General features: G+C 43.7%; 1 protein-coding gene across 2 annotated transcripts in view; it reads right to left on the bottom strand.

Moving 5' to 3' along the window:
• The window catches only part of LOC112658666 (desmoplakin), a 45,274-nt gene extending 19,574 nt beyond the window's left edge, over positions 1-25,700 (bottom strand). The window contains exons 1-11 of one of the 2 annotated variants that reach the window (XM_025444893.3): positions 25,348-25,700; positions 13,396-13,498; positions 11,257-11,405; positions 10,363-10,537; positions 6,185-6,313; positions 5,179-5,229; positions 3,692-3,853; positions 2,644-2,748; positions 1,703-1,798; positions 1,261-1,386; positions 780-932 (exon numbers count right to left, since the gene is read on the bottom strand). In XM_025444893.3, the coding sequence (XP_025300678.1) occupies positions 780-932; positions 1,261-1,386; positions 1,703-1,798; positions 2,644-2,748; positions 3,692-3,853; positions 5,179-5,229; positions 6,185-6,313; positions 10,363-10,537; positions 11,257-11,405; positions 13,396-13,498; positions 25,348-25,535 (1,437 nt within the window). In that variant the 5' untranslated portion in view covers positions 25,536-25,700. The remainder of the gene's footprint in view (positions 1-779; positions 933-1,260; positions 1,387-1,702; positions 1,799-2,643; positions 2,749-3,691; positions 3,854-5,178; positions 5,230-6,184; positions 6,314-10,362; positions 10,538-11,256; positions 11,406-13,395; positions 13,499-25,347) is intronic. The other variant, XM_025444901.3, reaches the window with a different exon arrangement.
• Between the last annotated feature and the right edge of the window lie 1,065 nt (positions 25,701-26,765).

Raw genomic sequence — 26,765 nt, 5'->3', positions numbered from 1 at the left:
GAAATTTAAAGATTTTAAAACTTAAGATTTAAAGGTTAACATTTTGCATATTAGAAGAAAAGAAGTATTAAGACTTAAAATGAATAGTTTAGGGTCACCTGGGTGGTTCAGTTGGTTGAGTGTCTGCCTTCAGCTCAGGTCATGATCTTAGGGTCCTGGGATCTAGCCCCATGCCCACTCCCCTGGGGAGCTTCACTCTTTCCCTCTGCCTCTTCCCCTCCTTCCACTCCTGTTCTCTCAAATAAATAAATAAAATCTTTACCAAAAAATAAAATAAATAAAATAAAATAAAATAAAATATAAAATAAATAAAATTAAATTAAAAATAAAATAAAATAAAATGAATAGTCTATAAATTAACTGCTGTCCTAATTATTGAAAACTCTGATAGAACTCAGAACAAAACTGCTATATTTTCATAGCTTGCTGCTTTATGTATGAAAGAAAGACATTGGGGATCCCTGGGTGGCTCAGCGGTTTGGCGCCTGCCTTTGGCCCAGGGCGCGGTCCTGGAGTCCTGGGTCCCGCGTCGGGCTCCCGGCGTGGAGCCTGCTTATTCCTCTGCCTGTGTCTCTGCCTCTGTCTCTCTCTCTCTCTCTCTCTCTCTCTCTCTATGTCTATCATGAATAAATAAATAAATAAATCTAAAACAAAAAATGAAAGACATTTACCATGCTGCTTACTGAAAACTGAATTAAACTCTACTCCCTCTATTGGCAAAAATCTCTATGTAAAGAAAGGGAAAACTTTTGTATCATTCTGAATAACTGAGTGCACACCTGGTCTTGTTTGTAGTCACAGAGAGCCCTGAGAATGATGGGTTTGTTGCTTCTATAGTCTGGGTTCCGAGGTTTCAGCTGCACGATCTTCTTAGACTTGTTTACCAAGTTCTGTACCTGACGTTTATATTCGAGGATTTTCTCTCGTTCTTTCTGCAATTGCAAATAAGATCATACTTTCATCACATACTCTGTGAATTTCAGATAAGAACTGCAGGTGACATTAATATAGCTGCTATGACATGACAGACTAGATATTGCTACAGTAGCACGAGCTCCAAAAAGCTACAAATTCCTCTATCTGCAGGATCTTTAGGGACCTTCCATAATGAGCCACTTAGGAAGCTACAAAGCCATGAATTAAGTGGACAGGAAAGAATATCATTGAAAAGACTATGTCGATTGAATTTGAAGTATGCTTTTCCAAAGGAACTTTTGTTAAATTATCAGTATTCTTTCTGTTTTTGTTTTGTGATGATACCTCCAGCTCCTTGATCTGTTCCAGCAGGCGCTGCAGGGGCATGTTCTTATCACAAGGGTACTTCTTTCTGATGGAGTCCTGAAGGCCCTTCAGATAGGCTTCAGTTGACTGGGCCTCTTCAAAAAACTATAAAGATGAGCATGATCACATGTTAATGAGAAGGAACTCAGTAAGCAGCAGCATCTAGTATTTCCATGTCAAGGACTATCTTCTCGAAGTCTATCTAGTAGGTGGTTAAAGAAACGGTATTAACTTATGTGACAGCAGGAGATAATCTGAGTAACTGGTTACCAGGCTACAATCTATGCTCCTCTAAACTAAAAGCCAATAAATAGTACTCATAAAATATTTTGAAGATTGTTTCCAGTGCTTTTAAAAATACATTCAAAAAATAAGGTATTAAGACCTAAACGACAATTAAATTACTACAAAGCATAAAAACCTGAAAATAGGCTGCATTTTCTTTGAGGTGAACATCAATGCATTTGGTGATCTGAAGAATCCAGCTCCACTGCGTCTGAAGAGTATCCATATAGGCCTGAAGCAAGAAAACATTAGCTGTTCGTTGATAGATATGTGAGCCAGAGTGAAAGCTATGAAACATTTTTTCTCGAATACCAAATCAAGCAAAGATTTTTAAAAAGTGAAAATAGATTTCCCAGTGGGAAAATGGTAGAGATTAAACTTTAAAACCAGTTTTAGCAAATAGATACCATTAGGAGTATTAGTCAAAATATGCACTCAAATGGCATAGCTACTGACCAATCAGGATTAGAACAGACACTAGGGGTAGCACTGGAGCAGGACCCCTCCACTGCACCCTGATCCTATATAGCTGCTAGATGATGGGAAAGTCCGAGGAACCCCTGCAGAGGGCTTGAGGGTCTTAAGGCAGGGACTCTCACCAACTGATATGAAAATACTTGTTATTTTAACAAACAGTATGGCCAAACCAGTTGATGTCATACCAGCTGATGCCAGCCTTGAGTACAGCCCACAGATGGCAGCCTAGGACAAAGGTCAGCAAGCCATAACCCAAGGGCCACATCTGGCCCACTACCTGAGTTTATAAATAAAGTTTTATTGGAACACAGCCATGCTCATTCACTTACATATTGTTAGGGTTACTTCCACACTATAATGGCAGAGTTAAGTAATTTCAACAGAAGCCAAATGGTCTTCAAGCCTAAAATATTTATTGTTTGGTCCCTTCCAGAAAAGCTTGCCAACACCAACTGCCAGCCTTGGGTGTTGATCCCAAAATATATAAAATAAGCTTGTCATGGCTTTATGATAGATAAGAATCATTCATCTGTATAGTCTTACTTTATAAGAAGTTCCCCTTTTTTTCTCTAATAAAAGTATAAATCTTATGAAGCCTACCTCAATTTTGTCTGAAGCCGGATGCTGATTGAGGACAAGTTGGTCACTTTCTTGTTTAAGCTTATTGAGCTCTTTTTCCTTAACTTCCAGTTGGCTCATGCGTATCTATAAATGAAAGGAAAGCAAACCCTTCAGAGCAAGTCACCATTAGCCTTCCAGCACTGCTGCCACATTTAAGGGAAGCTGGAACACAAAGCTACGTTGTGCCAATGAACGACGTCAAAGAATCGTGTTACGGTTTCCTCAAGAGGCATAGCATTTTTAAGACCAAAAAGGATGGGCAGCCTGGGTGGCTCAGCGGTTTAGCGCTGCCTTCGGCCCAGGGCATGATCCTGGAGACCGGGGATCGAGTCCCATCGGGCTCCCTGCATGGAGCCTGCTTCTCCCTCTGCCTGTGTCTCTGCCTCTCTCTCTCTCTCTCTCTGTCTCATGAATAAACATTTTTTTTTTAAAGACCAAAAAGGATGTCTGAGATCATCCCATACATGGCAGAGGCCACACTGGTGATATTTCTTGTCCAAATCCACACAGGTAAAGTGATAGCGACAACTAATGCTGCAATTTTCTAATTCTAGGTTTTAAACCACCATCCTACTGTACTACACACACTCTGGGATATCTGAATGCATAATTCTGACCCTATCTACTCTGTTCCAGGATGTTAAGCAATGCATTGCCCCTCTGAAGTCACCAAAAGGGACACCTGGATGGCTCAGTGGTCGAGCTTCTGCCTTTGGCTCAGGTCATGACCCTGGGGTCCTGGGACCGAGTCCCACATCAGACTCTCTGTGGAGGGCCTGCTTCTCCCTCTGTCTATGTCTCTGCCTCTCAATCTCTGTCTCTCATAAATAAACAAATAAAATCTTTAAAAAATAATAATAATAAATAAATACAGTCACTGAAAATCTTCAGAAAGAAATGGGTTTTCGTGACCATTTCAACAGAGGCTGAATTACAAGTAGCTAAGTAATTGCAAGGCCATTCATCCCCACCTCGGGGCCCTCCCATGCGAGAGCCCCACATCCACAACCAGGAGAGGCAAGCTTACAGAGAAGGCCTCCTGCTTCTGGGCAATGTTGGTGTTGCGGTCACTCCAATCATAGAGCAGCTCCTCTTCCTCACAGTCATTGATCCACATGATCTCTCGGGACGTGGCCTGGATGATGTTCTGCAGCTGTCGTAGGTGATCCATCCTCTCAAAGGATGCTTTCTGCACAGGAAGTTCAAAAGTAGCATTAGGATAAAGCAATGCACGTTAATGGTGTTCTCTGCAGATTCCATATATAAATCTGTGTGGTCCCTTTTACATAAATTAATCAATCAATCACACGAATCAAGAAAATGTTCACTGACTACCTAGTATGTAAAAGACCCATCCAAACTTATAATGAACAAGGGAACAATTTTAGATTCAATGGAATAGCCTAGTTCAAAAGGGTCTTGATTTAGACACTGATGTTTGGGTTCATTAATTAGTTTCAGACTACAAAGGGAAAAATGGAATCTTAAAAAGATAAATCAAGCTTTCCTGCCCTTTTCCACAACCCCAAAATTCAAGGTACCATTAGTCACATCCCAGATGTAAGAGGACAATTGTGTCACTGCTAGCCACATTATTTAAAAAAGGATCACTGCCAGGGTCCCTGGGTGGCTGAGTCAGTTGAGCGTCCAACTCTTGGTTTTGGCTGGGATCATGATCTCAGAGTCCTGGGATCAAGCCCTGAGTTGGGCTCTGCACTCAGTAGGGAGTCTGCTTGAGGATTCTCTCTCTTTCCCCCTCTACTGCTTCCCAAATCAGGCTCTCTCTCTGTCCCTCTTTAAAATAAATAAATAGGGGCGCCTAGGTGGCTAAGTCGGTTAAGTGTCATGATCATGCTCAGGTCATGACCCCAGGATGCTGGGATCTAGTCCCACATCAGGGGTCCCTGCTCACTGAGAAGCTTGCTTCTCCTACCTCTTCCTCTGCCTGCCATTCCCCCTGCTGTACTCTCCCTCTCTCTCTGTCAGATAAATAAATAAAATCTTTAAATAAATAAACGAACAAATAAGGATCACTGCCAATGAGAAAATATTGAAAAGGTGAAGATAGGGTGACAAAAACAGGCCAAAAAAATGGCAATAGCTCTTCTTATCAGACAAGTGAATTGATTGATTCCTACTTTGTCATAAAATGGTGATGATGGTCTAAGAAACCTCTACCTAGGGAATCAAGTCTTATTTCTGCTTATACTCCCTAGATCACAATTCACAAGTGGAAAAGCTTTATTTAACTACAAGCATTTAATAAGTGCCATCAACATGACACTCAACTTACAAATAGAACAGCACCAGGTACTGCCTTCAGGAAAAAATCATCTAACACTCAACTCACTTCTACAGGAAACCCAGCAGTAGAAATGAAGGTAGCACCTACAGGCCCTAAGTATATTTCCAGGTAGCTCCCACGGTCATTAGGTGCCTCAAGCCCAGGCATTCTCCATTTTTTTACAACAGAACTGAACTGAACACAGAGACATCAGAAATAAATCAGCTCACCAGCAGGTTTTCATACTCCTCTTCCAACTGGTAGATCGCAGATTTCTCACGCTAGAAGACAACAAATGGCAAGTAATTATTTAACTCTCCTTGTGGGTTTGTATACAAACAGCAGTCCTTCTAAATCTCCTTTTTATCAGATAATGACTTCAGATCACTGCATAGAAAGTAGTATTTGCTCTATAAAATCTTTTTCCCACAGCAACCTTTTCCCAGTTGGATTTAAAGGCAAACCCCCCACTGGTCTGGTGGTGCCATCCCCACAAAGTAAAGAAAGGGGCTCATCACTGTCACTTAAAGACTCACTTGTTAAAAAATGTTAAGTTTGACAATACAATTTAGGACTCCCTAGGTCTTAGAAAAAAGAGGGAGAAATGTGGTCGGATACTCAGGTGGACAAAAATAAAGGGAGCAAAAAAGGCAGAAGAAGTGAGGCTATCTCTGGTTTAAGGAAAGAAATGTAAGGGATTTAAAAGCACGGAGATCTAGGGGGAACCAGGCACTTAAAATCAGGGGATTATTTCAGGCTGTAATTCTTAATTCAGCTTCAAGCCAGCCCTTTCAGCAAAAAAAAAAAAAGGGGGGGGGGCAGGAAGAGACACAATTTCCCTTACTAGAAATACATTTAATTAGCACATAGGAAAGGGTTCGCCAAGCACACAAAACTCTGATTGTTGTGCTTTCTCTATTTGAAGAGATATTATGCTTTCAGAAAAAAAGAAATAAAAAAACCTACCATTCCCCAAAAATATTCACCTACAAACTACACACAAATCCATATTGTATGTACCCTTTGCGTTTTGTTCACCTCCGGGGTGAACACAATCTCTTCTGGGTTTATCTGAGTCCACTTCCTCATTTATGAAATGGGATTTTTAGAAATTTCCAGTCTGTTGGAGAAGAAATCTTAGGCTAACATTTCAGACAAAAACACCCAGGACTGAGTAACTACATAATCCTTTAGTATGCTTTTTCAAGACTCTAAAAATAAAACATTTCAAAGTACCAGGTCAGCCTTGATTTTGTCCAGCTGCCAGCGATAGTCCCCGATGGCATTGTGGATGCTCCTGTGGCTGTTGATGTGCTGCTCCACGGAGGCCAGGTCCACGCCCCAGGCCACCATGTCCATCTCCGCCTGCCAAGGGAAAGTGTGCCCTTCATTTCTGGTCCTTTGCAACTGATTCACCTTACCCCCAGCATCAGGGGTCAGAGCAGCAAGGGACATACATAGCTTCCATTCAGATAAAACTGAAGGTGTAGATATTCAATATTTTCAAAGCCAAAAAAAATTTTGTAAAGGCTTGGGATTCTCAAACTGCGAACAGAGCTTGCCCAATCCGTCCCACAACTTGTTGGACACCAGCTCAGCATGGCCGAGGAGAGATGATACAGGAATGAGATCCCTGAAAGCTAGATCATGTCCACTGAAGAAAAAATAAAATCTACCTGTGAACATTCAAGTGATATGTGTGTGTCTAGAACAGATGTGCGTATATCTACATGACACAATGTTAGAAATTACTAATAGAAGTTTCTATATTATTTTAATCTATTTTAATAGATTTTAGATTTTTTAGAACAATTTTAGGTTCACAACAAAATTGAGCAGAAAATACAGAGTTCCCATATACCCCTTGCCCTACACACGCACAGCCTCTTCTACCAATATCTCATATCAGGGTGGCATATTTATTACAATCAATGAATCAACACTGACATATCTCACTCAAAGTCTATATATGCATGTAGTTTCACTCTTGCTGTTGTACATTCCATGGGTTTTATATTTAATTTTGAAAGGCAAAGTGATACACAAAAATGAGATCTTCCCCCCAAGATATTATAGTATGTGCTCAGAAAACAGATGGATACCAACTGAGCAAGCTGAGAGTCTTCAGAATAGATACCCAGGAACCCTACACAGCCCACTGATCAGTTCTTGACACATCGCAAAAATGTGTATCAAGAAGAATAAAGAATAAGCTCGCAGAGAAGTGCAGAACTTCATGGTCATTCTCACTGGCATGACTCAACCACTCTAACTCCTTTCGCACTGAATCCACAAACCATATTCAGTCATTTTAAACTGTGCATCAGAAAGAGCTCATTAAGCTCAGTCATGTACTATGTCCCAAGCTAAACAGCTGACCTAAACCTATCTCTCATTGTTTATTTCTTTAAATTGTTTTGATTCCCATAACTGTTGACTCTTTAAATTCAGCATTTGCCATGACCTTTCAGGATGCCAAACTCCCAATGGCCCATTTCAAAGAGGAGTTACTACACAACATACTCAAAGCTCATTGCAATTCATGTTGGCAATATGAAGGGAGTGGATTTATGTCAGCTCTTTAAAAAAAATCAAATCGGACTTTCTAATTTGAGTCTCCCCTACCTCCAATTTAAGAATGCCACTCAATAAGAATCACCCATTCTAGTCCACCAGCCTATTATCTCATCTTTCTTTTGCATGAGCTCATGTAAATTTCCAAATCACCTGTGTCATCTCTTAGAGCTGCCAAGGGCAAACATTCCAGTCTGGTGTTGCAGCAAGAACATAACACACATTGTTCTAAGCCACATCCATGTTCTAATACACTTGGCGGGCCTTCAGAAAGGGGAGCCATTTCAGTCAGATCACCTAGGACTTTGACCTTTCCCTGGGCTGGCTTCGGCTTTAAAGCAAAAACAGGTGAGCGCACTGGGACGTTAATGAGATGAGCCTGACCAGGCTCCCATGCATGCCCCTCATTACCAGCCAGGTGTATAGTATCTGACCTGTGCATCAGCAGAAACACAAATCAGGGAAACAAAACAAAAAACCTGGCACAGGAGATGTGTGACTGCCTACTGATTAGTGGCTGGGGACGGTGCTCCCTTATCAGCTGGCCGGGCCAGCAGCTCAGTCTCTGGGGAGTGAGAAAGAATGCAGGCTATGCTAGGGGGAAGAAGGATAAGAAGAAAAGGGCCCCAGAGAATCCCAGAGCAAACAGGCGGTTAAGTGATAAAACTACTTTTAGTTCCTCTGGAACCCTGGAGGCCAGCTGATCTGAAGTGCATTGCTCATCGATTGCACCTATTAAAACATAAACACAGAACTGAGATGATCCACGAGATAATGCCACTCTCCAAAATTTAAAAATGCTGAGCCTCTGAGACCTAGGGTTCTCACCATGCTACACTCAACGTGAATGCAGAAAATGACCAATTAGGAGCTGTCATTTTCTATAACTGTCATACTAAGAAGAAATGAAAGGATTTGATGTTTCGTAAGTAATTTGGTTCAAAGGTTGTCTCACCTACCGTCGCTTAAGATGTAGTTCAAGCCCTATCAGCTCTGCTGAGCCTGCTTTTCAGGGCTCCTTTCCAGAGACTGGAGCACCACCCCCCGCCCCACCCCCCCACAGCCCTAGCTGAGCAGGATTTTATTGCAGCTCAAATGCCATTAACCCCACACTGCTCTGGACAGAAATGTGGCATGTGGGGGTACATGTCTCGTTCTCGATCATACTCATTGTCAGGACTACAAAACATTACTTCTGAACACACTTTCTGCTAGGGTGCCAATACATATAAAAAGCTCAAGAAATATGTGTTCCAAGATCAAAAGAAAACCTGAAAACACGCCAACAGGACTGTACTTTAGGTTTCTGGGATTATAACTTTCTCCTCTATAAGCCCCACCGTCTCTAACAGTATTGTACGGTCTTTGTATTAAGTGGAAGAAAAACTTAGCTGACTGAACACACGGCCAGACCCATAAGCCTTCACCTCTTAGGAAAGAACACATACAAACAATTTTAAGTGGTTGAGAAACTTTAGAACCATTGCTCAACTGGTCCAACAACAAGCAATAAAACCAATACTTCTCACAAGCACAACCACACGGCATCACAAATGATGTCTGCACAACTTATCAATCTAACATATCCACCTTCTCAAGAGAAGGATGGCTCATGAACACCAGGTTTTCATTATACATTTCCCATCTATGTGATTATGGCATATTTCTAATGCCACCTGTTCATTAGAGGGCATAATGACCACATAAAACAAAACAGTCATTAGCACTGGAAAACACTTTGTAGAAACCACAGTTGTGGGGAAAGGCTCAGCATATACTTTGGTCACCATTATTTCACTCCCCTCCCACAGCTGCGACGTAATGATTGCACAAGAAGAACTGATACCTCAAAAATATAAGGTAAGCAGCCAATGAGCCCAAACCAGAATATCCAGTTTTACTGTGTTTCCAGCTGCTCTGATTTAACATTTTAAATGAACATCCACAACATTTGTTTTTTAAGTACCTGTCAGTAACACAGCTGAGGTCACTTACTAGAAAAATAAAATATTTTAGCCCATTGACTCCAACACATTTTCAGGTTGTGAATGATAAGGGTTAGATATTCAAAATCTACTAATCAAATTATACAGGCTAAATGTTACCTGTGCCATAAGTTGTGACTAGTAAACAATGAGGCTGATTCCCTAAGCCATAAAAGGAAAAGGGAAAAAAAAAACAACTGTATGAAGTTTTATATGAATATTTTTATGTGAATATATTCATATTTTATATGAATATATATATTTTTATGAAGCCTACAATTTAAAGTGTGTATGAGGTGGGGTGCCTGGGTGGCTCAGTGGGTGAAGAGTCTGCCTTCTGCTCAGGTCATGATCCCAGGGTCCTAGAATTGAGCCCCATGTCAGACTCCCCACTCAATGGGGAATCTGCTTCTCCTTCTCCCTCTGCCACTCCCCCTGCTTGTGCTCTTTCTCTCAAATAAATAATTAAAATCTTTTAAAAAATAAAGCATATATGAGGTAGGGCGCCTGGGTGGCTCAGTCGGTTAGGCATCTGACTCTCTGGCTTAGATCACGACCTCAGGGTCATGAGATTAAGCCCCACGTCGGGCTCCACACTGGGCAGAGAGCCTGCTTAGGATTCTCTCTCCCTTCCCTCCCCAACTTGCTTGCAAGCACGCACACTCTCTAAAATATAAAAGATAAAAAATAAATTGTATAGGAGGAAAATATGGAAAACATCAAGTTTCTGCTGCTAGCTGAGGCCCCAGACCACCCTTTGGCCAAACCACTGGGGCTGACCCTGCCACATTCTATACACCTGCGCCACTTGGGCTTGGAACATTCGAGAACCAACCTCATCTGGAAGGCACTTACCCTCTGCTGCCTCATCCACCCCAGACATTCACTGGTGAGGCGCTTGGTGAATTCATCCCACCCGGAGCCACTCTGACAGGTGTACCCTCCGCCACCCTTGGAGCTGGCCCTTCGGACTCGAGGGACGCTGATGGCTTTATAAAGAGCTCGCATTTGCTCCTGGAGCTGAAGCAGTCTGAAAAGAAAGGAAAACAATCACACCGTGGCAGGAAAACAGCCTCTGACCACACATTCTGGGCAAACGTCCCCCTTTCTGAGTCTCCTTTGCTGTCAGTACAGAGGTCACAAATGTTTTATTTGAAGAATTCTTTTCCTTACCACATGACTTGAATCTCCATCACATACACATACCTCAGCATTATGATGCTCAGAGCCTGAAGCATCACAGAAATCATACCTGGCTTGGCCTAACCTGATAGCACCTTCTGCTTCCCCTTGAGTTGCACCCTGGGCATCTGCCTTGTAACCTGGGCCCCAGGTACGGTGACAGCAAAATCAAGACTGCCTGTCTCCACTTTAAACTGCTCTCTGACTCTACGAGTCTCATTTTTATATGCGTGAAACTGAGCTCGGCTTGGTATTGGACTCTTGAAAGTCAAATGCTGCACCAGAGGCTGTTGCTACTCCCAAATGGAGGCCCAGTTAACATCTTATGATAAATTCAATCCTTCGAATCTTTTCAAGGCAGCTTTGTGATTCCCCATAAAATGGAGGCAGTGAGTTTAGTCCATCGGTACACAGTAGCTACAAAATACCAAGTAAAGCAAGCCCTCGCTCTGGAAGAGCTGTGCTTCCTTCAAGGGAAGACCAGGCCGTGGGATGGAGCATAAGTGGGTGTTATGACCTTCTCTCCATGAGGCCTGCCTGCATTTGGCTCAGTGGTAAAGGAGATACCTTTTCTGATAAGCATCACAGGGCTGGCCCATCTGTCGCATCTCTCTGATCAAGCTATCGGTAATTTCCATCTGATCATTGGCCTGGGCAAAACATTCATCCAATTCTCTGCTCCGAGACAGCTGTATTCCATCTCCATATTTCAGCTCCTACGTGAAAGAAACATGTGGGGAGAATGCTTCACTTGTGTTAATGCTGGAGAGAAAAGCTTCACTTTTGTTAATGGAAGCAAAAGCTTCTGCTGTGAACTTAAAACAGTCTAAGTTTCCATTTTGCATGTGACTGGAAAAAAATTCCTAACTGGAAATTACCTTATGAATTCGAGACAGGGAGGTTAATACAGGAGGCTTCATGAAGCAAAATTTGCGGACTGTATTTTAAATCTTCACTAGGCTTTTAAAAGTATATTTACGGGACACTGTCCTTTCCCGTCCTTCAATGTGTTAAACGCTATCTTTCATATTTACAAAGAACCTTCAACCAATGGGAATTGCACAGGAGTAAGAACACTGTACTATTATACTGGATAAGGTCTTTTACAGACAAACTAAGCTTTTCCAGAGTCTTATAGGAACACAGCTTTTTAGTTCATAAAAAGGAAGCTATCTAATTCATTGCATTGGGGCAATCAATTTCCTGCTTCTGATGATGCATTACCCTTATGTGAGATGTCACTTTTGGGGAAAGCTAGGTGATGATGGGCACACGGGAGGGCTCTGCATTATTTTTACAACTTCTTGTGAGTCTATAATTATTTCAAAATTAAAAATTGTTTTAGAAATGGAAACCTTCTTTCCATTGCATTGTCGATGCAAAAGACTGCTGCTTCGGGGCCATATAGGAGCTTGCTCTAGAATTTTACATTTGCCGCTTTAATTGGGCTTCAGCCAAATGAACTTTCTCTTAACAGAATGGTCGCAAATACGCTATATTTCCCTGACATTATTACACTTCAATGCGTGGAAGTAAAACTACACTGAGAACACGATGCCATGTACATTTTTAGAACCACATGTAAAACGTTTCCATAGCCACTACAAATCGTGTCCAGGTCTGGGGTATGCATGTGTTCGATATTAACTTGCTGGAGCCTCCCACTTTGCTTTATGGAAAGGAATCACAGCTCTGTGATGAGTAGGTTTCTAATCAGACACTTGGTATAACCAGAACTAGAACCAAGCTAGTTTGCTGAGCCCCAAATATCCTTTTATATAGACTAAAGTGAAGTTATTTTTTTAACTGGGTAAAATAAACCAGAACCCACCCCAATCTGTAATATTGAGAAATTAGAACTGTAAGATATTCTCTAAACAGAACACATAAAATTCACTTGGCTAAAATCCCTCCTTTATATTTAACGGGGACTTTGTGATGGGCCAGATTCCAGGTTTAACTCCTACATCACTGTCAGCATCCAGGAGCCTGGCACCCAAGGCTTTCATGGGAGATACAATAAATCAGGGGAAAGAGAAAAAAGGCACTTATGGCCCCACCATTCTCTAGTCTATTTTTAGTAACCCCAGAGCAAAGGTGAATGCTAGCTACCGTATTTTAAAATAAACACTTGACACATGCAACAACCCAACATCTATGATTTCTAAGCCTGTTTCAATGAGAACCTAAGCTAATATCCAGGAACATCACAGGGCTTTACCAGCATTTTTCCTCAATTTTCAATTGCATATTTTTTCTTTCTTTCTTTCTTTTCTTTTGTATGTGTGTGTGTATTTCTCAAACGTTGTTCTCACAATATGTTAATTTTTCCTGAAGAAGAAAAAAAAAACCCCAAACTTCTTAAATTCATGGTGTACATCACAATCCAGGGACATTAACCTGCATCTCTAGGAAGGGAAAGCATTACAACAGTTACACAAATAACAATAAATGAGGGGTTGTTGCAAATCCAGAAGGGGGAGGCAATCTGTCATGTCAACATTTCTTGGGGAAAAACTATGTGATAACTGGTCCTCCTTGTTAAACCAACATTACAAATAGGTTAAGAAGATATATATCCCCTCTCTAGTCCATTTCTAAACCGTTAAGAATACGAAGGATGGTAGTGAATGAGGAAGCACAGGTCAGGACAGTAAGTCTACGCTAACTGGGAACAAGTCACATGTGGATGACCCTCCAGCTCACCGGCTGCACGATCAGCTCTGCCCGCATCAGACAATCCGAGCAGTTCTGTAGAAGTTCCTGGATAGTGTTCTGGTTCTGGTGCCTGGACATCGTACCGGTTTGACTGAGGAAGCAAACACAAAAAAACAGACATGAGATTTTTTTTCCCCTGCCAATTTGGATATAATTTCAAACTTTCAGAAAAGTTGCAAAAATGCAACAAGCGCACAAAGGTCCTGTAGGTCTTTCAGCCAGATTCCCTGTTAACATGTTTGCTTTATCCCCCTCTCCTTCCCCTCTCTGTATGTGTATTTATGTATATGTAGACTTGGCTGGACTATTTGAAAATAATCATAAACTTTTACACCAAAATATTTCAGCATCTGTTTCCTAAGAATGAAGACATCCGATGGTATAATTGGTACAATTATCAAAATCAGGACATTTAAAACTGATTGAATACCGTTTTCTAATCGATAGACCATATTCCAATTTTACAAATTAGCCTGATAATGTCCTTTACAGCAAATTTTTTTTTTCCAGGTCCAAGATCCAACCCACAAATATTCCCTTAAGTTGTAAAAACACGTTTCGAGCAGCTTATCTATCACCTTTTCTGCTTCATCTCACAATAATCGACAATGTGGGCTATCTGCACAAGTTCCTCCAAAGGAAAAGCCTCAAGGAATCCGACCCAGAACATCAAAGTTTCACTGGCGAGTCTGGCTGCAGAAAACAGTAGGAGGTGCAAAAAGAGCTCATTCTACAAAAATATCTTCTGCAATCACAGTACAAGAATGATAGAGAAATACGGTGTCAGGAAATTGATGGGAAATGTAAACAACTTGATTGCAAAAGCAAGCCACTTTTCCTTTCAGGATGACCCTAAGGAATATTTTTCTCTACAACGATAATCACCCAAATGTACATCTCAAATGAAACACTTTTTTTAGAAAAGATTTATTTGAAAGAGAGAGAGAGAGAGAGGGACACCTGGGTGGCTCAGTAGTTAAGTGTCTGCCTTTGGTTCAGGGCGTGATCCCAGGGTCCTGGGACCTGCTTCTCCCTCTGCCTGTGTCTCTGCCTTTATGTGTCTGTTATGAATAAATACAATCTTAAAAAAGAGAGAGAGAGAGCACGCACACAAGCAGGGGGAGCAGCAGAGAAAGAGGGAGAAGGAGGCTCCCGCTGAGCAGGGAACCTGATGTGGGGCTCCTTCCCAGGACCCTGGGATCATGACCTGAGCCGAAGGCAGAGGGGGAACCCACCGAGCCACTCAGGCTCCCCGAAACACGGTCCTGATAGATGAATGGCAAAAACCTTTAAAAAAAAGGTGGTAGATATGGATGTTTCATGTTTTAAAGAAAGAGACTGCAAGAATTTAACATGCTCCAGATAGAAGTAAAAAGAGCAATAATAAATTAATAATAAAAAAAAATCTTACTTGGTAATTTGCCAAGATACATTATGTCACAGCACGGCCTCCTATAGCTTAGTTCAAGAGAGACTTCAGACATGTTAAATTCTTGTCTAATATTCAGGAAAAGGCCCCTGAATGCACTCCAAGAAGCCTGAGTTCATCACAGGGCTCCAGGGCCACCCAGGCCCCTTCAGCCAGGGTCGGCCTGTGCACCTGCACATAAAACTGATGCCTCTTTCACATACTGGACTTTTTCTTATGCGTGCAGGTACCTGCGTGTGGGGATGGGATGGGGGGGGGGTCCTGTGTGTGCTGTAAAGAAACATTTTTACTGTTTAAAAAAAAAAGGGAGGGAAGTTGCAAAACCCAGGCTATATGATGCACAGATGGGGTGAAATCGCAAGAAATTTCTCCCACGGGGGCTGATTCTGCATCTCCTCACACTGGGGAAGCACCAACTTTCTCTGCCACCTCTCTGCAGTTGCTCCCTGGAAGCGAGGCTCCTCAACAAGCCAGCACTAGCTGATGTTTGTGGGTGAGGAATCAAGCTTTCCCTGGGAACCACTCCCGGATGATGACACGGCTCCCGGGGCAGGCCTAGGCAAAGTGCCGCCCGAACTGCCCACCTCCCAAAACCAGCACACCCCACCCCTCACCCCCCTGAATGCAATCTTCTCTTCCTTCCACGCAGAATTATACAGGAAATCTGGCACATTAGATCGCTGAGATGTAAGCAGGGCTGCCTCAGTTGTCAAAACTTGTACAAAATTCCAATAGACTTAGAATCACAGAAAAGAAATTCAAGAGACAAAGGAAAAAAATGAGGACATGGGTAAGGAGTTAGGAAGGCCCCGTGGAATTATATTTGTTTTCTTTCTGGAAGGAGGATGAAAGTACCTTTGTTCTGAAGCCTTCAGTGATTGTTTTCAGCAATCTGGTTCAGAGAGTGAGTCCCACAAAGAAAGCCAGTCCCCAGTAATTAAATGAAAGGGCTACCTCTTAGTGTGATGGAAAGTCAGAGTCCCTTAAATGATTTAATAACGGGCTGTTGTAAAAAGTATCACAAACTGAGCCGGAAGACAGAGCTGAGAGGGGAAACTGGGTGGAGGGTATGTGAAAACTCTCCAGTAGCTTTGCGACTTTTCTGTTAATGTGAAATTATTCCAAACTAAAAATATATTAAAAAAAAAAAAAAGCAAGGAGGCCAACTCAGCTATGAATGAATGGACCAAAGTGTACATCTAAATCTTTTTAAAAGTGAGTTTATGACACTAAACTCTAAGTTGATTGGACAACAAAATATAAAACTCACCAGCTTCTTTTAAACCAGCTATTAGAGTAGTAACATGACACAGAAATGAACTGTATCCAGCAAAAAAGGAGGTGAGGAAGTTAAATAGTGGCTTAAAATACTGGTGGACTTTCTACATTTTCCCCCTCCTACTTTTAGAAGACATTTGTCCAGAGACAACTGACCTCTCTATAAATTTAGATGCCACCTTAACTGCTTCCTCTCCCATATGTACATCTGAACTTAAACAAAACAAAAACCAGGTAATTGCATATGTTGCTAACAATTCTAAAAAGAATTCTTGATGCTTCACTAAAGGACTTGCCTATGATCACCACACATGCCCTAGATATCCACTAAAACCCTATATGTGTTGCTTGGCAATTAGGTGAACAGATCAACAACGGAACAGGAAAGAGAAATGCACAAAAATCGAGGCTTTTTAAGGGTCAAAAGGAAAAAAAAGGAGAAAGCTAAGTGTGAGAAAACAATGTAATGAAGAATCTTTGGTCTTGCTATTTGTTTATAGGAACACAGGCTCTGAAGAACCAGATTCCATCCTACACACAACTTCTCAAGACTTCACCTGGTTCTTAAAGCAAGATCTGCGCATCCCAACTTTCATCTGTAAGAGCCTCACTTCAGTCTGAGGTCTGGCTAAGTAAGAATGACCTTGGGAAATAGGGCTAGGTAAGAAAGGGAACCAGGTGTAGGCTTTTTCTAATAGGTCGGTGCACCTGTAAAACAAGACAGAGGAAGGGAGACTCAGGCCCACTGACATTTGGTGACTGGGGGGAAAGAGAACCCACTTTCACATTCAGTTTGCTTCTCTTTGGCCCAAAGGAAGATCCAACATAGAAATAGTTGTACGTAAGTCAAGGAGGAAGTGCAGGCAAAAAGACTGTGACTCATGGAGTCTGTCCAGCGTCACACACTCAGCCTTTTGCAGCTCATGACAGCCAGGAGAGCTGGCTTCAGGGAATGTGTGTGTGTGTTTGAATGCTGTGTGCCATTCAAAACTTTTTAAGTCAAATGACATTTTTTATCGACCACATAATAATTCTAGAACTTTTGTTTGTATCAGGAATTTCTAGACCTTGGTTTTTCTCATCTGTTAGGTTAGGTGATACCTAAGATTTCTTTAGCTCACTCTTCTGTAACTCTGTCTTGTGAAACTACCAAATTCAATCCTATGGAGAATACTACAAACATCTGTTCTGTCTAATGGCAACGAAATTTCCTCTTCAGTTCATCGGGTGACTGGGAAATGCAAGATTCTATCAGAGATGAAGAAAGAATTTTCAAATAAATGTACACATTTAGGAAGCATAGAAAGATTTCTGAAACCCTTGGCCTCAAAGAACTTTTCAATAGTCCTATAGGTGTGCGAGTGCAGAGATTTTAAACTGTGGTGGGAATTGAACTAACAAGCTCAAAGTTCAATTTTTAAATCCCATTTCAGTGGCATGGAAGATGAAAAATGTCATGGGAACAAAAAAAAAAAAAAAAGCCCACAAGGAAACAAAACTCTCTTGGGTCAAGTCTATCAAAAAAATCTTGACTTCTAAACTAAAATGAATAGCTGTCCTTGAAAAAAAATAACATTTTTCCTCAATAGTTTTTCACCTTTCTGAAATTCTGGGTGTTATCTTCAAACTTACGAAGGCAAATGATTCATACTACAAAGAACCTGCCTGCACAAACATTTTTTTTTTTTAATTCATTCTAAGACTTGTTTAAACAAGTAATGGCTCTAACAGTTTACATAAAGATCCTTTCAACAATGGCTGAAAGGAAAACCCGTTCTGGATTTTAATTCAAATTTTAAGAACAGAGCACACAAATATATCAACAATGTTAGAGAGCTTTCTGTTGTATTTTAGTACTGCCAAATAAATCTTTTTAAAAAAAAAAATAAGACTTCAAAATTATTGTTTTAAGATATTAGTTTAACACCTATTGCCAAAAATATTATTGGGAAAAAATACAAAATCAGTATTTTGAACAGAGGCATGCAGCATTACAAGGTAAAACATTTTTTTTCTAATGCTTACACTTTTTTGTTTTTAAAAGTCATTTTAGGGCAGCCTGCGTGGCTCAGCGGTTTAGCACTGCCTTCAGCCCAGGGCGTGATCCTGGGGACCCAGGATCGAGTCCCATATCTCACTGCATGGAGCCTGCTTTTCCCTCTGCCTCTCTCTCTCTCTCTCTCTCTCTGTCTCTCATGAATAAATAAAATTTTTTTAAAAAGTCATTTTATAATAATCTGTACTGTTCATTACACAGGTGGCCCATGCCAACAAATTCTGCATTTCTTTTTGTGAATATAGTTTCTCTCCTATTGGATTCCTTCTCTACTTCCCCCCCCCCATCTCCCCCCACCATCTTTATCTTTTGCCTTTCTTTTGTTCATTCCACCAACACAGGATCCTGAAAGGGTACCAGCAATGTCTCTTTGTGTATTCAGGTTCATAGAATAATGGCCTTAGAAAAGCTCGATAAATATTTGTTGGAAATTAAAATGACATGATGCATTAATATTGATCTTAAGGCCTAGTTGCTTAGCTCTTAATAATTTTCAAAGCATTTTAACATATACTATTTTGAGTTTCTTTAAAGAATCTTAAGCAAAAAGGGGGAAAAGTAATTGTTTTTACTTTTTCATTTAAGGGCAATCTCATACCTCCAAGAAACACCAAACACTACGCATTCGTGGAAACGTCAAATATCCATCCTTCGGAAGTCACAGACCAAATGCTGCCTCCTCTGGAGCTCACTGTGTTCATTCACACCTCTGCCCTCATTCTGTACTATATTACTCACACACCTGTCTATCCCACTCCTGGAGAGCAAAGTCCTACATCTAAGTCACCCATGACCCCTACAAGCACGTACCAACCCAGTTTCGCATACAGAAGAAGGTACTTAATGCATAATGGTTTGGTTTAGTAAAGGTGAAGGAAAACAAAGGTATATAAAAGACTGGTCCAAGGCTATACGACCCCCATCCCCATCTCATTACCCGGATTTCCAAAGCCAAGTCAGGTAGTGTACTTGTCGTGTCCCCTTACCCACCCCCCATTCCCACCCCGACAAGGTGCAAATAGGGTTTCTTTTCTATTAAGTTTTAGAAAGGGAGCCTCCTCTGAGCTTTGTTTTTCTCCTTACCCCGGGGTTTTGGAAGCAGCCTCTAATAAAAGCTCCACTTCCTTCCCATGTTTATTATTTTCACACTGCTTTCGGTGGATTGAAGCACATTGTGGGGCAAATGGATCCCATACCATGGACTTCATAAACACTTTGAGGTCAAGTAGACTAAGAGTCCATTCCCTGCTCAGCCACTTCTGCTTGTATAGCCTGGGACTCTGAGCAAATGACTTAGATACACGGTGCCTGGAGTTTCTCCATCTGTAACAGGTAGGAACACACCCACCTCCTGGGGTTGACAGAAAGCTTAGGAGGAGCCAAGAAGATCTGCAAAGGCCCGCAGAATTCCCAATTCCCACCGCTGCTGCTGCTGTTGCTGCTAAGATAGGATTCTCAGATTTCAGTTATATTTTTCATTTTGTGTTTTTAGTCTCAGTGAATCATTCTGAACTTAACCCAAGGATGTTTTGCATCAAATTAGGATGGGGTGAGAAGGGAAAAAAAAAAAAAAGATGAAAAAGAAGAAATGGATTAGGTGTTAAATATGAGGCATTTCAGAGGTTCCCAAAAATTATTACAAGACCTGGAAATAACAGTCTGAGGCGATTCAAAGAGTGACACATTTTAAGAGCACGAAAGAAACTTAAGAAAGGGATAAGAAAATTCAGGAAAGGATGCGCTCTTTTCCTTCATTAACTGGGGATGACACATGTATACGTGCTCCTTATAAACTCAATGCCACAATAAGGATTTCCATTTTGAACTGTTCCCCTATGGAAAACCTCCATTCATTCTAAGGCCTAAAAAAAACAAAGTCATTTACAGGTTATCTGGTTATTTATGAAGAAGCCAGCTCCTTTTTAACTTTTTCAGGTGCCAGAAGCAAGGGATGTTAAGTTCGAATGTCAAAAAGTTTAATTCCAGGGGCACCTGGCTGGCTCAGCTGGAAGTACTGGGGATTCTTGACCTTGGGGTAGTGAGTCTGAGCCCCATGTTGGGTATAGCTATTACTAAATAAATAAATAAATAAACTTGAAAAAAACACAAATAATATAAAATGGATTTTTAAAAATGTAATTCCAAGCAGGAACTTGGGCCTAATTGCTAAAGCATCATCATTTTCACGAAATGTAGATTTCACCTCACATTCGTGAGGTCCTTGCAGGTCCTCAACAGGTCCAGTCCCAGGTGCTGGTGATAAGATGTAAATCGTCGGGCTGCACTAACATTTTGCAGGATGCTGCCTCTAAGGAGAAGAGTCTCAGGGTCTTCAGGGCGGTGCCTTCAATATCAGAACCACACCTATCACCTCCCATGAAGCGAAAGAGAAAAGTGAAGGGTAGGGCAGTGCCCTGAGCACCTGGCCTCCAGACTGAAGCACTCCTTCTAGAACCTCCTCGTCCGGAAAGACTGGTTGGCTAAGGAGTGAGACTCCCCAAGTCACACCCAAGCTCGCCTGTGCTCCACCCTAAGCAGTCAGCTCTGAGGCACCAAGGGGCATCAGCAGCGTTTTTCCTCTTTCCCAAGATATTTTCAGTCACCTGAACAGCGATGAAACTCTGCCCATATTTAGAGGAAAAAACTCACTGCTGTTGAAAGCTGTTGTGTAGATCTGACCGACATGAGTTGGCTCAATGTGGCATCATACTGTGTTTTTTCCTAAGCAGATGGAAACCCTACTGGAGCATTAACAAAAGAATATGACGGTTATGCAATAAATATTTCACAGGAATGCAACCGACTGGAAGAGTTTATAAGCACAAGAGATGAATTCTAATAACCAAGGTGTGATCTGGTCTCGATCCACTGTAGTATACTGGATTCAAAGGTAGCTCAACCAACTAACTATCTGTGTGACCTAAGCCAAGTCATTAAGTGACCACTTTAACCTCAGTTTTCTATTTGTAAAATGGGAAGTTTGTCGAGGCTTCAGGTAACAACGTGCGTAAGATACCAGGCGCATCACAGGTGTTTGCCAGGTAATGGTAACTCTTATTAGCCACCAATCTGGCATTTTTATAAAATAGGTAACTTACTCAAAGTTAATAACCATGTTAAGTGTTATCTGCCATAGATTAAGCTAAACTGAATCTCACTTTGCAATCGCTTCCCAGAAAAATATTTAGAAGATCCATGCTGTGAGTCACTCGACTCCAAGCCTGCTTTCTCAGACTCTCCCTTGGCCCTGCCCGTCCAGCTCTCAGCTGCAGCTGCCAGTCTACCTGGCCCCATCTACTTTCCTGTCCCAAGGCTAGGCCACCACCCTCAGACTTTCATCACCTCTCTCCTTCACTGCGCGATTGCTTCCTGAAGTCAACTCCCTCCCCTTCATGCCACCCTGCACACTGCTGCCACAGAAACAGGCCCACAGCTCACTAGGACAGTCTTATTTCCCTGCTCCTTCAAGGCAGGAGACTCTCCCTGGCTAGGGTGAAAACCTGCACTGGCTCCCCTCTGCCTATGCACACTCCCCAGCACGGAGTTAAGGTGTCCCAGGCTCTGGCCCTTCGTCCGTATGTCTTACTGCTTCCCACTTACAGCAAAGGCTCAGAAAGGAGACTTGAACCTGTTCCCGGGTTTGTCACCTCCCAGACTTTTCTCATACTTCCCTCCCCCTGGAATGCTCCTCTGCTCACCCATCTTTACCAGCTGAAACACTCACAACTCTAATTCAGCACCACTTTCTTTATAAAATGTCACTAGTGCCTTGGCTATACAGATGTTATTTTTTTTGGAAGCCTTTGAGTCATTGGTACCCTCCTGTCTATTATCCTTTTGTATTATACTGTTTGTTTTCCTTTAAAGACCTAGGTTCCTTTCAAGAAGTCTGTATTTTCACCTTTGACTCGCCTAACACACAGCAGATGTCTAGTATTTGCTGAATGAATGAATGAATGAGTGGACTTGAGATACTTGCATTGTTTAAGTACAGGACTGTCCAATCTGCTGCAAAAAGATACATGGTCTAGAGGCACAGGCTGACAAGAGGGCAGAGGTGAGTAGCCCTGGATAATCCCGTCAATGTAGCCATGGCTAGACTATGAGATTTAGGGCAAGTCTTACTCGACTTATCTCCAAAGTAGAAGAATGAGGTTTCTTTCTGTACACCTTTGCACTCTCTCCAGCTCTGAAATTCAATGCAAATAGATGTGAGTAGCTCTTGCTAAGAAGCTTCTTTTTAAAAGGTAGTTTACAAAAAGAAAAAAAAAAGGCTTCTTTGTAAAAGATGGTTTAAAACAAACTTTATATCAAGTAGAGATCACATGTATTTTGGTTTTGAAATCATGAGTTCTGGAGAAAAGTAAGAATTTTATAACCACATATTTCTGAAGGTTAATGACTATATTTGGCTTCTAATCCTCCTACAATATCCACACTTTGATCAGTGAAAGATCCAATTGTAGCACTGTCACTTGGCCACCGAATTTCACTACAGATTTGTCATTTCTTTTAACCACAGGAACAAGGCTATGGTAGTTCTGCCTTAATTGAAAGCCCATATTCATAGAACATCCTATACAAGCAATATCCACAGTTTAAATTTTCAACAGTGTTCTCTCTTACATCATCAAGCATGTAACATTTACCAAACTTTAAAGTATTAAATAAAGCAAAAGAAATGAAAGCAGCTGTGATTGCATGCAGCCTAAAATAAAGAAAACATGAAAGACAGGTAGGCAGGGAAGGAGGGAGAACCATCAACGAAATAAAGTCTTCAGAACTGGCAAGTGTTATTCACGTAAAACGCAGATGCAGGAAGATGTTTTAAAATCCTCTTAAAAAGCAAATTAAAATTTGAGCTCTTTACACACTCAAATTATATTTAGGGAAAGGTTAAATACAAACACTAATTATTTCAAATGTTTTAAAATCCTCTTAAAAAGCAAATTAAAATTTGAGCTCTTTACACACTCAAATTACATTTAGGGAAAGGTTAAATACAAACACTAATTATTTCAAATCCCGATTATTTAAAAAAAATCAGACAACAAAGTGGCAGTTTTTTAAATAAACAAGCTTAAATTCAACCGGTTTTTGTGCTTTAGAAACAAACAAAAAACCCTTTATTTAGAAGAACTTTTGGCCAGAAAAGCACTTATTAGGTTCTTAATCCTCATTCAGAGGGCAGTGGGGTCAGAGATGGCATCCCACTTCTTCAAAGTAACCTGCCCTGAAACAACAAATCCCTCTGCACAAAACCATGCAAAAAGACCAGAAAGAAAAGTGTGGGCACAAGCCCCGTCTCTCTCCAGTCAGTCATCGTTTTTAAAATGCAGAAGTCAGCAGTTGCAGGCAATTTTTTGTGTGTGCTAATTTTCTAATTCCAGAAGATTCAGACAGCACCAGTGGCCGGCCAGGAGTGCTAGGAGAATCCCCATTCCTGGATCAAGAAAGAACGGCCCCACGCTGACTCCAGCCCCCAAGCAAGACTTCCTGCGGCCTAGGTCAACATCAAAGCAAAGAAACACCAGTCCCCCCAAATTACATAATTCAAAACGTCAGTCTGTTTTCCCTTCCTAGCGAGATGTAAAACTTGACATCATTTATCAACAGGCTTTCGATCGGAAATACAGAATGCAAGAAATAATGCTCTGGGACAACACTGCGCCTCCTCAAAATTTAGTGTTTCAGTGAAGAATCGTCAAAAACCATGTATCTGTACTCAATTCGTTAGCTGATATAGTAATTTCATTACAAATTTACCTCCACAGGAGGCCGAGGGAGTGAAATATTCCATTAACAGTAATATTTATTGTCAACCTAAAAAAATCAGGACTCTAGATAAACAGAATCATAGTTTAAAAGAAAAATACAAAAGATAAATAAATAAATAAATAAATAAATAAATAAATAAATAAAACACTTGGTTCACAAAATGCCAGAAAAAAATTGCTGCTGAAGATTCCTTGCAGAATCCTGACCTAGGTATAAACGTGTGGGCTAAAGGAAGGTGCTTCCCAAGTACAAAAAGTCTAGGAGGGGAGATTAAAACTAGATTTAATTGGTTGGCCAAGTTTTAATAAAACAGAGAGAGAGAAACCAATTGTCAAGATGCTGGGGGAAAGTACATCGAGGCCGGAAACAGGTCTTAACTTGAGTCGTCGCTGCCTTCAAAAAGTGCTGGGAAAACAAAAAAACTCCTGGAGCGTGTTCAGGTGGCTCCTCCCCAGCCTCAGGCCACAAGGCAGGGTAAGTGACTTTCTGGAAGGCGGGGCGCAGGGGGGCAGGGAGGCAGGGGGCGGGCAGGGCGCAGGGGGCTGGCGGGGGCCTGGGGGGGCGCGGCCCGCGGGCTGTCCCGGCTCCCGTGGGCTCCCCGAGTGCAGCCCCGCGCCCCGAGGACCTGCAGCCTCACGGTTGCCCCCCATCCTCCCAAGGGACCCCCGCGATCGGGCGCCAGGAGGCCCCGGAGGCGCAGACCCTGCGCGCATCCCGGCCCCCTCCCCCCCCACGGGGCACCTGGACCCGGACAGGCCCCCGCGTCCCGCGCCCGCCCTCGGCCACCAAGACACCGAGGTCCTTCCTTCTGGGCTGTTTCTAAAGGAGGGAACAAAGGGCGCAGGCGCTGGGCCCCGGGGCGCCCGGGAGCCGCGGTGCAGCGAGACCTTGGGGACCCGCGCGTCCCGGCGGAGCGCGAGCAGCCCCGGGGGTCGCGGGGAGGCCGAGGCGGGGCCCTCTGGGGCCGGGAGGTCTCGGGCTAAGCCCCCAGCGGCGGAGGCGCCCCGAGGCCGAGCCGGGCTGCAGGACAGGCCGGAGCCCGCGCTCCTTGGCTGTCGCGCCTCTGCGTGCAGTTCCCCCGACCTCGCACCTGCGGCCGGGATGCCCGGGGGCCCGGGCGCGCGGGGGGTGCAGAGCCGGAGGCGGCGACCCCGCGGGCAGCCGGCCCCGTGCGCCCCTCGCCGGCCGACCCCTACCCGGCTGCAGGCAGGGCCCCGCCCCCGCCCTCGCCCTCGCACCTGCGGCGGGGACAAAGGGGTGCCAGGCGGGCCGGGCGCGCGGGGGCGGGGTGCCCAGCGGGAGGCGGCGACCCGGGCAGCCGGCCCCTCCCGGCTGCAGGCACGGAGCGCTCCCTCCGACGTGGCGGGCTCGGGCGCCCCCGGCCGCGGCCGGTACCCACCAGTAGCCGTCCGAGGTCTGGTCGGTGACGGTGCAGCGCCGGGAGTAGTACATCCTGCTGGTGCCGCCGCCGCCGCCGCCGCCGCCGCCGCCGCAGGTCGCCTCGTAGCGCAGGTCGGGGCCGGACTCGGCGCGGGTCATGCGGCCCAGCGTGTTGATCCGCGGGTGGGAGCCGCCGTTGCAGCTCATGTCGGCGCGCGCTCGGAGGGCGGCTCAGCGCCGCGGCATAGGCGAGGCGGGGCGGGCTCGGAGACGGCGCCGGGCGCGCAGGGAGAGGCCCCGCCGGGACGGGGCGCGCGGGGCGCAGCAGGAGCGGAGCTGGGGCTCCGAGGGCGGCGAGGGCGCGCGGGAGCCGGCGGCGGTGCGGGTCGGTGGCGGCGCGCGTCTGCTCCCCGCTGGCACCCGGCGCCCGGCCACACCTGGCGGGTTTCTTCCCGGGGCGGGGTGCGGCCTCCCCGCCCCGCGCGGGTGTCGCCGACGCGCCCGGGCCGCCCCTCCCCACCTGCGCCCGCGCGCGGCTCCGCCCTGCGCCCCGAGGCCGGGGGCCGGGCGGGGGCGGGAGCTCGGGGTGGGGGGGGGCGGGGGCGGGGGCGGGACGCGCGGCCCCGGCTTTTCAGGATTCCCGCGGGCCCCGGGGCGGAAAGCAGCCGCGCACCCAGGCCCCTTCGACGGGACGGTTACTTATGAAACATTTACTTTTTGCCAATCCCTGGAAAACAGTGCCAGCCCCAGCTTTGCACAGAAACAGAACTGACAAGAGCGTGCTTAGCTGGTGAGGTGTGTTTGTTTTTGTTTGTTTGGGAAACTTTTTTTTTTTTTTTTTGAATTTTCCTTTATTCCCGTGATGCAGAAAAATTGTCTCCGAAATTCGATTTCCGACGTGTGAAACGAACCACCACTTGCTGGAGAAGGTCTTCACCGTGAATGATTAATTTCTTTGGAGTGAAGGTGAAGAGGAAAACATGACCCATTTTTTTTTCCCATGCAGTAAAAAGGGGGAATATACATGGTGATTTATTTTATTTTGACTGCTGATGGTCATTTTGAACAAGAAATTGCGAAAACATCCACCTCCGGACCCGGTTTTCAGGTTTTGTAAAAGAGCCTTAGGAATGTTTGTCTCAGGCGCCTGAGCGCCTTCTCCCTAGACCCATCCCTTTGAAAAGTCAGCTTTTCCCACAAGTCAGTGGCCTTCCTGGGACTTCAGTCTGAGAGCAGCAGCGAGAACCCTGGACAGAGATCGTCTGCTTGGTACAGATGAGTAACTCTGAGCCAGAACATTCCAGCGACTTGCTCTGGGGCCCCTCCCAGTTAGGTGTGAACCACACTGTAGTCTTTGTGACCAGGGTTGAGGTACAGACCCAGTCCCAGTCAGACCTATCCATACACACACACACACACACAAAAAACTGCTTTTAA

The sequence above is a fragment of the Canis lupus genome, chromosome 35, assembly GCF_003254725.2.
Source record: "Canis lupus dingo isolate Sandy chromosome 35, ASM325472v2, whole genome shotgun sequence".
Lineage (NCBI taxonomy): Eukaryota > Metazoa > Chordata > Mammalia > Carnivora > Canidae > Canis > Canis lupus.
The sequence above is the reverse complement of the archived record's forward strand: the minus strand, read 5'-3'. Positions and strand labels throughout refer to the sequence as shown.